Below are 12,765 nucleotides of genomic sequence, written 5' to 3'. Positions count from 1 at the left end.
AGAAAGGTTTAACAAGGACCTAGAAGAAATAAAAAAGAGTCAATATACAATGAATAACACAATAAATGAGATCAGAAACACCCTGGAGGCAACAAATAGTAGAATAACGGAGGCAGAAGATAGGATTAGTGAAATAGAAGATAGAATGGTAGAAATAAATGAATCAGAGAGGAAAAAAGAAAAACGAATTAAAAGAAATGAGGACAATCTCAGAGACCTCCAGGACAATATGAAATGCTCCAACATTCGAATTATAGGAGTCCCAGAAGAAGAAGACAAAAAGAAAGACCATGAGAAAATCCTTGAGGAGATAATAGTTGAAAACTTCCCTAAAATGGGGAAGGAAATAATCACCCAAGTTCAAGAAACCCAGAGAGTTCCAAACAGGATAAACCCAAGGCGAAACACCCCAAGACACATATTAATCAAATTAACAAAGATCAAACACAAAGAACAACTATTAAAAGCAGCAAGGGAAAAACAACAAATAACACACAAGGGGATTCCCATAAGGATAACAGCTGATCTCTCAATAGAAACTCTTCAGGCCAGGAGGGAATGGCAAGACATACTTAAAGTGATGAAAGAAAATAACCTACAGCCCAGATTACTATACCCAGCAAGGATCTCATTCAAATACGAAGGAGAAATCAAAAGCTTTACATACAAGCAAAAGCTGAGAGAATTCAGCACCACGAAACCAGCTCTCCAACAAATTCTAAAGGATATTCTCTAGACAGGAAACACAAAAAGGGAGTATAAACCGGAACCCAAAATAATAAAGTAAATGGCAACGGGATCATACTTATCAATAATTACCTTAAACGTAAATGGATTGAATGCCCCAACCAAAAGGCAAAGACTGGCCGAATGGATACAAAAACAAGAACCCTCTATATGCTGCTTACAAGAGACCCACCTCAAAACAAGGGACACATACAGACTGAAAGTGAAGGGTTGGAAAAAGATATTCCATGCAAATAGAGACCAAAAGAAAGCAGGACTGGCAATACTCATATCCGATAAAATAGACTTTAAAACAAAGGCTGTGAAAAGAGACAAAGAAGGCCACTACATAATGATCAAAGGATCAATCCAAGAAGAAGATATAACAATTATAAATATATATGCACCCAATATAGGAGCACCCCAATATGTAGGACAAATGCTAACAAGTATGAAAGGGGAAATTAACAACAACACAATAATAGTGAGAGACTTTAATACCCCACTCACACCTATGGACAGATCAACTAAACAGAAAATTAACAAAGAAACGCAAACTTTAAATGATACATTAGACCAGTTAGACTTAATTGATATCTATAGGACATTTCACCCCAAAACAATGAATTTCACCTTTTTCTCAAGTGCTCATGGAACCTTCTCCAGGATAGATCACATCCTGAGCCATAAATATAACCTTGATAAAGTCAAAAAAATCGAAATCATTCCAAGCATCTTTTCTGACCATAATGCACTAAGATTAGATCTCAATTACAGGAGGAAAACTATTAAAAATTCCAACATATGGAGGCTGAACAACACGCTTCTGAATAACCAACACATCACAGAAGAAATAAAAAAAGAAATCAAAATATGCATAGAAACTAATGAAAATGAAAACACAACAACCCAAAACCTGTGGGACACTATAAAAGCAGTGCTAAGAGGAAAGTTCATAGCAATACAGGCATACCTCAAGAAACAAGAAAAAAGTCAAATAAATAACCTAACTCTACACCTAAAGCAACTAGAAAAGGAAGAATTGGAGAACCCCAGAGTTAGCAGAAGGAAAGAAATCTTAAAAATTAGGGCAGAAATAAATGCAAAAGAAACAAAAGAGACCATAGCAAAAATCAACAAAGCCAAAAGCTGGTTCTTTGAAAGGATAAATAAAATTGACAGACCATTAGCCAGATTCATCAAGAAGCAAAGAGAGAAAAATCAAATCAATAAAATTAGAAATGAAAATGGAGACATCACAACAGACAACGCAGAAATACAAAGGATCATAAGAGACTACTATCAGCAATTATATGCCAATAAAATGGACAACCTGGAAGAAATGGACAAATTCTTAGAAAAGTACAATTTTCCAAAACTGAACCAGGAAGAAATAGATAATCTTAACAGACCCATCACAAGCACGGAAATTGAAACTGTAATCAGAAATCTTCCAGCAAACAAAAGCCCAGGTCCAGACGGCTTCACAGCTGAATTCTACCAAAAATTTCGAGAAGAGTAAACACCTATCCTACTCAAACTCTTCCAGAAAATTGCAGAGGAAGGTAAACTTCCAAACTCATTCTATGAGGCCACCATCACCCTAATACCAAAACCTGACAAAGATGCCACACAAAAAAAGAAAACTACAGGCCAATATCACTGATGAACATAGATGCAAAAATCCTCAACCAAATTCTAGCAATCAGAATCCAACAACACATTAAAAAGATCGTACACCATGACCAAGTGGGCTTTATCCCAGGGATGCAAGGATTCTTCAATATCCACAAATCAATCAATGTAATTCACCACATTAACAAATTGAAAAATAAAAGCCATATGATTATCTCAATAGATGCAGAAAAGGCCTTTGACAAAATTCAACATCCATTTATGATAAAAACTCTCCAGAAAGCTGGAATAGAAGGAACATACCTCAACATAATAAAAGCTATATATGACAAACCCACAGTAAACATTATCCTCAATGGTGAAAAATTGAAAGCATTTCCCCTAAAGTCAGGAACAAGACAAGGGTGCCCACTTTCACCACTACTATTCAACATAGTTCTGGAAGTTTTAGCCACAGCAATCAGCGCAGAAAAGGAAATAAAAGGAATCCAAATTGGAAAAGAAGTAAAACTCTCACTGTTTGCAGATGACATGATCCTCTACATAGAAAACCCTAAAGACTCCACCAGAAAATTACTAGAGCTAATTAATGAATATAGTAAAGTTGCAGGATATAAAATCAACACACAGAAATCCCTTGCATTCCTATACACTAATAATGAGAAAGTAGAAAAAGAAATTAAGGAAACAATTCCATTCACCATTGCAACAAAAAGAATAAAATACTTAGGAATATATCTACCTAAAGAAACTAAAGACCTATATATAGAAAACTATAAAACACTGATGAAAGAAATCAAAGAGGACACTAATAGATGGAGAAATATACCATGCTCATGGATTGGAAGAATCAATATAGTGAAAATGAGTATACTACCCAAAGCAATTTACAAATTCAATGCAATCCCTATCAAGCTTCCAGCGATATTTTTCACAGAACTATAACAAATAATTTCAAGATTTGTATGGAAATACAAAAAACCACGAATAGCCAAAGCAATCTTGAGAAAGAAGAATGGAACTGGAGGAATCAACTTGCCTGACTTCAGGCTCTACTACAAAGCCACAGTCATCAAGACAGTATGGTATTGGCACAAAGACAGAAATATAGATCAATGGAACAAAATAGAAAGCCCAGAGATAAATCCACACACTTATGGACACCTTATCTTTGACAAAGGAGGCAAGAATATACAATGGAGTAAAGACAATCTCTTTAACAAGTGGTGCTGGGAAAACTGGTCAACCACTTGTAAAAGAATGAAACTAGATCACTTTCTAACACCGCACACAAAGATAAACTCAAAATGGATTAAAGATCTAAATGTAAGACCAGAAACTATAAAACTCCTAGAGGAGAACATAGGCAAAACACTCTCCGACATAAACCACAGCAGGATCCTCTATGATCCACCTCCCAGAATTCTGGAAATAAAAGCAAAAATAAACAAATGGGACCTAATCAAAATTAAAAGCTTCTGCACAACAAGGAAAATATAAGCAAAGTGAAAAGACAGCCTTCGGAATGGGAGAAAATAATAGCAAATGAAGCAACTGACAAACAACTAATCTCAAAAATATACAAGCAACTCCTGCAGCTCAATCCCAGAAAAATAAACGACCCAATCAAAAAAATGGGCCAAAGAACTAAATAGACATTTCTCCAAAGAAGACATACGGATGGCTAACAAACACATGAAAAGATGCTCAACATCACTCATTATTAGAGAAATGCAAATCAAAACCACAATGAGGTACCACTTCACACCAGTCAGAATGTCTGCGATCCAAAAATCTGCAAGCAATAAATGCTGGAGAGGGTGTGGAGAGAAGGGAACCCTCCTACACTGTTGGTGGGAATGCAAACTAGTACAGCCACTATGGAGAACAGTGTGGAGATTCCTTAAAATATTGCAGATAGAACTGCCTCATGACCCAGCAATCCCACTGCTGGGCATACACACGGAGGAAACCAGAATTGAAAGAGACACATGTAGCCCAATGTTCATCGCAGCACTGTTTATAATAGCCAGGACATGGAAACAACCTAGATGTCCATCAGCAGATGAATGGATAAGAAAGCTGTGGTACATATACACAATGGAGTATTACTCAGCCGTTAAAAAGAATACATTTGAATCTGTTCTGATGAGATGGATGAAACTGGAGCCGATTATACAGAGTGAAGTAAGCCAGAAAGAAAAACACCAATACAGTATACTAACACATATATATGGAATTTAGAAAGATGGCAATGATGACCCTGTATGTGAGACAGCAAAAAAGACACAGATGTTTATAGTGGACTTTTGGACTCAGTGGGACAGGGAGAGGGTGAGATGATTTGGGAGAATGGCATTGAAACATGTATAATATCATGTAAGAATTGAATTGCCAGTCTATGTCCGATGCAGGATATGGCACGCTTGGGGCTGGTATGTGGGGATGACCCAGAGAGATGTTGTGGGGAGGAGAGTGGGAGGGGGGTTCATGTTTGGGAACGCATGTACACCCGTGGTGGATTCATGTCAATGTATGGCAAAACCAATACAGAATTGTAAAGTAAAATAAAAAATAAATTTAAAAAAATAATAAATAAATAAATCTTTGCAAAGTTCTAATCCCCTTCTCCCTTCCCCCACTCCGCAAATTCAACCACAGGAGGGTACTCCTTCCTGTCAGGACAGGGCTCTGGGAACAAGTTTTTGTTGACGTCAACAGAAAGGAAATCATCAGCAGAAGAGATCATCTACACAGATATTCAGATAACCACCCCTTGTCCACACCTCTGCCATCTGGAGGAGAAAGCGGTTCTGTGTGTCAATCACAAACTTCACAGGACTCAGGGAACTGGGCCCCTCCACAGTCACTTGGATATTTGTCGCTTCTACATTCATTAAAGCTGCAAATTCAGATAGGGCCTTCAAGGCCACAATGGTGTCCTGTTGTGGGAAAAAAAAGATTTATGCACATAAGCATATGTTAAGGCTTCCAAAGAGCACATTTCAGTAATGTTTAGGATACTACTACACACTCATCCACCTTTCTTGGGTGAGGAGCTCGCCTAGGTCCACCTTCGAATTTGGCTGACCTGGATACAGGAAAGATTCAGAAAACATCTGCTGACTAGAGCTGAAATCCTACTGTACCAGATACCACAGGTAGAAAATGGCTACTAAGACAGGGAACTAATTTATCCTATATGAGTATCAAATATGATGTCTGTATCAAAGATGGAAAAAAATAAAATTAATAACTTAAGCCTTTAAAGTTACTAAACTTTTAAACTGCCATGTAATTTTATGAAGTCATGAAAAAAAGGAACCACATATTGTAAACATATATTATATATATATATAAAACCAGTCAATCCTAAAGGAAATCAACCGTGAACACTCATTGGAAAGACTAATGCTGACACTGAAGCTCCAGTACTCTGGCCAACTGATGTGAAGAGTCAATTCACTGGAAAAGACCCTGATGATGGGAAAGATTGAAGGCAAAAGGAAAAGAGGGTGGCAGAGTGTGAGATGGTTGGATGGCATCACCTATTCAATGGACATGAACTTGGGCAAACTTCAGGAGATAGTGAGGGACAGGCAGGCCTAGCATGCTGCAGTCCATGGGGTCACAAAAGAGTCAGACATGACTGAGCAACTGAACAACAACATATACATTTAATTTTGTATATAATTAGTTTGGGGCTTCCCTGGTAGCTCAGTGAGTGAAGAATCCGCCTACAATGCAGCAGACCCTGGTTCAATTCCTGGGTCAGGAAGTTCCCATAGAGAAGGGATAGGCTACCCACTCCAGTATTTTTGGACTTCCCTTGTGGCTCAGATGGTAAAGAATCTGCCTGCAATGTGGGAGACCTGGGTTCGATCCCTGGGGTGGGAAGCTCCCCTGGAGGAGGGCATGACAACCCACTCCAGTATTCTTGCCTGGAGAATCCCCATGGCTAGAGGAGCTTGGCAGGCTACAGTCCATGGGGTTGCAAAGGGTCAGGCATGACTAAGCACAGCAGAGCAGAGTTAGTTTTACATATATATATAGTTATTTATATAAATAAATAGCTAAAGAAATTGAAAGTGATCATCACTCACCTGGGTAGATGCAAAACCTCCCCAGCTATTTCTCTGCCTGCTTAGCCACCTCATAATCGGAATTCCCTCAGGAACCTGATGTTGCAAGAAATGTGAGAGCAGTGCATAGGCTGCAATTTCAATATCCAGGGAGCTCGGCTGCCAGGATTCAGACAGTCTGGATACCGATGACACCCAGAATTGCAGGCCTCCTGCAGGAGAAAAGTGGTAACAGGCTGGCCAATTACAGAAAAATTACACTTGATATCACTGAACATTCCTACACTGGTCCAAGTTCTCCTTGACTAGCATAAAAATACACATATTTCTATACATGTGTATATTTCTGCCAAGCAAATATATGTATAATCACACACACATACAAACAAACATGTCTCTTCTTAAACTTATTAAAATTTATAAATTTTCATCCTTTTCCTATTACTTATATTTGAGGACATTTTGATGAAAATATTTTCCCAAGAGAAGTTCCATATGTCTGGCTCAAGACTAAACAGCTATAAATTTTTTGAAAAAACCCTAGTATATTCCAGACCATCCCCAAATATTTTCGGACACATTGGAAAGAAACTTATTCTGGGAATCTGCCATTAAGCAGCTCTAACATTCTGGGAAACACTCCTTTTTCCATTATCTGAAAGTTAGCGTTATACGTTCAAAATCCAAGACCCCAAGAAAAAAATGAGAGACCGTGGCCAGCTCAACAATATTCCTGGAGATAGTCCTACTAGCCCCCGGGAGAAACATCCTACTTAGTACCCACTCCCCCTTCTCTCAAATATTACCATTTAGCTGATGCTTACATTTGAGGGGAAGGTAACACAACTACCACTTAGCCAAGCAGAGAAGCAGACATGTCAAGGACTACTTCAGCCACTCTGCAATAAATCTTCTAGTCCCCAGCACTGCAATAGGTAATAAGGATTTAACCTAAGATATTGCTAACAACTTGGGTTCAATCCCTGGGTTGGGAAGATCCCCTGGAGGAGGAAATGGCAACCTGCTCCAGTATTCTTGCTCGGGAAATCCCATGGACAGAAGAGCCTGGGAGGGCTACAGTCCATGGGGTCACCAACAGTCAGACACGACTGAGGATACACACACTGCTAATAATAACACAATGTTTTTTACAGTCTCAGAAGCCTCTAAAGCACTTTCCATAATTAGCCTGTTTTGAATTCAAAGAGATTCAAAATCAGTCAACATCACCTAAAATTATTTTTGCCCACCCCATCCCCTTCTACCAAACACACACACACATACACCTGGATCCCTGGCTATAGAGGCCATTTGGGAAGTAATAACACGTGTACTTTCTGTCCTATTGTAGCCCACAAGCAGTGCTCATTCCAAAACTGTTAAAAAAATCATACACACAGCTTGCTAATGGCATTTCTGATATTTGCATTTTATTAGCATTTTAATTCACATTTTTGAACACTTGCTACATGGTAAGCCCTGCACACTGTCTCATTTAATCCTCACACCAATCCTAAAAGAGGTGTTATTCCCCTCTGACAGATAGGGAAACTGAAGCTCAGAAAGGTAACAGAACCAGAATTTGAGCCCAGGTCTTTCCAAAAACCATAACCTTAATGATCACTCAAGGCCACAAAACCAGAAATGGCATCAGACAACTCGAAGGGTAACAGACAGAAGGCAGAACATGTCTAAAAGAAGGAAACACCCAAGGCACGAAACTCTCTAGAAAACACCTTGGGGAGAGCAGCCACAGGGTGACCGTGTCAACCCGTCGTGATTTTACCTGGATCGCATTTTCATCCTATTCAGATGTTAAGTGTAATCACCCTCATATCTGGTGTACAAAACTTTCTCATATCAAGCACACATTTCACAATGCGCAGGGGTGACATGCTTTACCTTCCTGTTCTGCTCTCCAAGTCAGCATATCCAAAGCTTCCTTGGCTTTAGGGCTCCTCCCAGATGACAGTGCATAAGTTACAAGTGCCAGGGTGTAATTGTCGGAAATTCCCCTATCGAATTCAGACTCCAAAAAGTTGATAGACTCCTGCACATCAATATTAGGCTGGAAAGAAAAGAATACACATTTTACTATTCAACATAACCTGTCACCACATACATATTTATATAAAAAGTATTTTTAAACATTCATTCAAAAACAATTTCAGTGTCTATTAAGCATCTGACTTTGTCCTAGACAATGGAAATCACCCCTGATCACTGACAATTAAAGATCTGGCATGTATTTTGAAAAAATACCACTTTTCAGGTTTTACAAGCAAATAGGCACCATTCTGTAGAGGGAATAAAACATAAGAAGTGGTGCTTTTGCCAGTGTTTCTCCCGTTGACTATCATGAACTAAGACAAGGACATAAAATGTATCCTGAGAAAGATACTTCACATATATGATCTAAGGTGCTGAAGCTCTAAATTGAGAGGAGAGGTTATATCCTACATGCCTAGTACTAGGCTAGGAAAACTGCAGGAGCTTAATATTGAGAATGGCTGCTTTTGATTATTTGCGGTCAGCAATAAGCAGTAAAAGGCATCAATCACTGAGACAGCTCTGGAGCAAAATTAAGCTCATTCGCATAACTTTCTGGGCACACACATCCTCACCCAGACATCCATGCCCACTTCACACGCTTTTTAGAGTGTGGATGTACTTCTTACTGGGGCTTCCCAGATAGCACTAGTAGTGAAGAACCCGCCTGCCAGTTCAGGAGACATAAGACAAGCAGATTCAGTCCCTGGGTGGGGAGAGCCCCTGGAGGTGGGCATAGCAACCCACTCCAGTATTCTTGTCTGGAGAATCTCATGGACATAGGAGCCTAACAGGTTATAATCCACTGGGTCACAAAGAGCCAGACATGACTGAAGCTACTTAGCACACAGGCCTGTACTTTTTACTAAATTAGTAGACATTATAATTGCTTCAGAGTAATTTAGAAATAAAAAAAAAATCCTTTACAATCTAAGTTTGCTAGAACACATTCCCAAGTTCTGAAGACTTTCTGTCCTCTAAAAAATTAATTATCATTATTCAAAGATAAAATATGTGTTGACTTATCTTACCAATGACAAGAACACTTAATGTTACAAAGCATTTTTAGAATTCTCTTAGCTTACTCAAAAGAGTGAGTTGATATTTTCATTCTCAGCTGTTGGAATGTATCCACAAATGCAAAGCAAAAGAGTACTCCAAGACTTCAAATGTGATGGAATATTGCAAAATTCTTTATGTTTCCAGATATGTATTTGACCCATCAAGACCTACCTTTCTTGTGATTTCCCACCCATTATTTATTAAAGATTAAATACCTGATACTTTTTATATCCCAGGAGAGAAGTCACAATATAAGCCGTAAGAGTTACAGGACTTTTATTGCCACCTTGAAGCTCACTGTGGATCACTCTTCCTGGCTCCCAAAATTCACCGTTGGATTTCTGATGTCCTTTGAGCCAAGTATATGTTCTGTGTAACACATTCTGATCAATGTCTATGTAAGGATCAGCTTCAAGGAAACATCTTAAAACAAAAGCTGACAACCTTGGTGAAAAAGGGGGAAAAATTACATAAAATACACTTTATAAAGTCCTCCAAATTACACCAAGCAAGAAAACACCAACAGTAACACTTTTCCCCCATCAAAAGATTCTCCAAAGGGCCAGTCACTGAAGAAGGAGCAGATGGACAGAAAACACCAAGAGACAGAAAGTAAACAACTCAGCCAGGCAGTGGGAATAGTTTCCCGTAAGTGTGGCAGGGAAATTCCAGGTCAACTCACAAAACAGCAGAGTTGGCAAAGAACCTGGAAATCATCTCATCCCACCTCATTATTTTATAGGCTGAGAATCTGAAACTCAGACAGAGTTAAATAAATTGTCCAAGGTTATTCACCTGTGGACTGTTCTGGGTATTTACCTAGAAAGATCTCATTGCACGTTTGGTTCAACCCTAAAGCAATGGATGAAGTATGTTTAATCCACAATCAAACTGTAGTACTTTTAAGTAGAGCAAATGGATATTTCTATCCTACAGGACAGGAATCGGCAAATTACAGTCTGTGGGCCAATACTGTCTGGGCCAAATACAGCCCACCGTCTCCTTATATGTACCTCTTCCCACCTCTACCCTCTACCTAAAATAGTTTTTTTTTGTTTTGTTTTTTAAGGAAAAAGGAAGATAGAGTGAAGGGAAGAAGAAAAAACATGCAACTGAGGTTCTATGTAGCCGACAGTGGCTAGCATATTTACTATCTGATCCTTTAAAGAAAAAGTATGCCAATCTCTGCTACAAAGCACTAAATATTGAGGTGAAAAGAACATCAAGCAATAAAACACTGAAACCTTTCTATTAATGGATCTATATGCTGACTCATGCCAAAAGAAAGTCTGAAGCAGATCTGATTCATCCTATAAAAGATTTAGTGTGGTAAATATTACTAATATTCAATATCATGCAGTTCTCTTTAACTTTGCGTATGCAGAAGAATTCACTTCCAGGCCCCTATGACGTTAGGCATGGCCAGAGGACCAGCTCTGATCACGATAAAGTGATAAGAAATCTTACACATAGGCTGAAGCTTTTAATTGCCAGTGCTAGATATCCCAGCCTTCTATCCCCAGACTGCAGCAAGCCTGGAGGCTCTGGGTGAGACAGGGAGATAGTGGCTGAAACAAAGATGCAGAGCCCCCTGGTGACCCACAGTGGAAATGCAGCATGAGCACAATGTTTGCTAATCAACTACTGAGATTTAGGTTTTTATCATAGCACACTTTAACTAACTCTACTGATATAATTGGCCTGTCTTTTTCTGAATGTAAACAAAGTTGAAGATAGTTCAAGAAGAGAGTAGTCATTCAAAATCAGCCACACAGAGCTTTCATTCTGGAGGAAACTCTGAATGTTCATTATTTGACCCCCTCAGTGTTTTTTCACAAAAAAATAACCTTAAAGAAACGACATTGACTGTATTACCACAACATTCATGTTGAATTGTCTCTGATTAAAAAAAAAAAAAACTGGACTCCCCAAGTGGTCCAGTGGTTAAAACTCTGAGCATCCACTGCACGGAGTATGGGTTCAATCTCTGGTTGGGGAAATAAGATACCACATTCTGTGCAGTGAGGCCAATAAATAAATAAAACATTTTTAAAAGTGATATTTAAAAAAATCTTAAAAGAACTATGTCCCAATACCCTGTATTTCTAACCAATTTTTCTTGCCAGCTGCACCATCATCATAAAGTATTTTATTGCTTTTCCCACCAAAAAAAAAAAGAGAGAGAGAGAGAGAATTTATGGTTTATCTTTTCTAAATAAAAGCATCTGATTTATTAGTGTTTTAAAGCCATATTTGAAAGGGAGAATATCTTTTAAATTCAGTCTCTGGAAAACGAGGCTCCAAGCAGATACAGTGATTCATCTGTCAATTTCATGGCCATCATGACCTAGTAAGAGTCCATTCTGTGACATGGACTTGTTCCACTAGCAGAAACACTTACCAAGTGCTTCCAGAAGGGTCATCATTCCCGAAAGCACTGAAAGAGCCATCTTCCCTCTGATAGAGCAGTTCTCTCTGGTAACCTGAAGACAACAAAACAGATCATCAATGCAATCAAGTTGCAATGAATGGAAGTTTCTAATCATGACTTCATATTGAGGAGACATGGGCAGAAAATGGGAGAGGACATGAAATCAAATAACACCGAATATTTTCCATTTTACATACTGTGGGAGATTAAGAACATCAGGGCTTTCCAAGTAGAATGCACAAATTAAGAACTGAGATAGCCCCAAACTGGAATAAAGTCAGAATACTGTTACACAGCCAAATTTCTAGCCATTTGGAAGCAGGTAAATTAGGGACTCTCCTGGCACTCCATCAGCTAAGACTCAGCACTCCCAGTGCAGAGGGCCCAGGTTCGTTTCCTGGTCAGGGAACTAGATCCCACATGCCACAACTAGGACTTGGTACAGTCAAATAAATAAATAAAAAATAAAGCAAGTAAATTAAAAAGTGGAGTATTTAAGTCTGGCATTAACTACAATGGTTTCAATGCTTGTATGCTAAGTTGCTTCAGTCATGTGCAACTCTTTGCAACCCCATGGACTGTAGCCCACCAGGCTCCTCTGTCCATGGGATTCTCCAGGCAAGAACACTGGAGTGGGTTTCCATTCCCTTCTCCAGGGGATCTTCCCAACCCAGGGATCGAACTCAGGTCTCCCTCATTGCAGGCAGATTCTTTACTGTCTGAGACACGAGGGAAGCCCAATTTAATACGAAATATTATGATAAGTAAGTTATCCAACAC

The 12,765-nt window shown here is 38.9% G+C and overlaps 1 protein-coding gene across 1 annotated transcript in view; it reads right to left on the bottom strand.

The window, feature by feature from the left end:
- LOC120860411 (CD109 antigen) overlaps window positions 1-12,765 on the bottom strand; it is a 143,526-nt gene that overhangs the window by 20,854 nt on the left and 109,907 nt on the right. Inside the window, exons 24-28 of the mRNA XM_040236212.1 lie at window positions 11,956-12,037; window positions 9,770-9,998; window positions 8,346-8,511; window positions 6,465-6,655; window positions 5,148-5,303 (exon numbers count right to left, since the gene is read on the bottom strand). Coding sequence (XP_040092146.1) covers window positions 5,148-5,303; window positions 6,465-6,655; window positions 8,346-8,511; window positions 9,770-9,998; window positions 11,956-12,037 — 824 coding nt within the window. The remainder of the gene's footprint in view (window positions 1-5,147; window positions 5,304-6,464; window positions 6,656-8,345; window positions 8,512-9,769; window positions 9,999-11,955; window positions 12,038-12,765) is intronic.

The sequence above is a fragment of the Oryx dammah genome, unplaced genomic scaffold (assembly GCF_014754425.2).
Source record: "Oryx dammah isolate SB20612 unplaced genomic scaffold, SCBI_Odam_1.1 HiC_scaffold_11072, whole genome shotgun sequence".
Classification (NCBI taxonomy): Eukaryota; Metazoa; Chordata; class Mammalia; order Artiodactyla; family Bovidae; genus Oryx; species Oryx dammah.
Note: the sequence above shows the minus strand (reverse complement) of the source record. Positions and strands in the feature narration are given on the sequence as shown.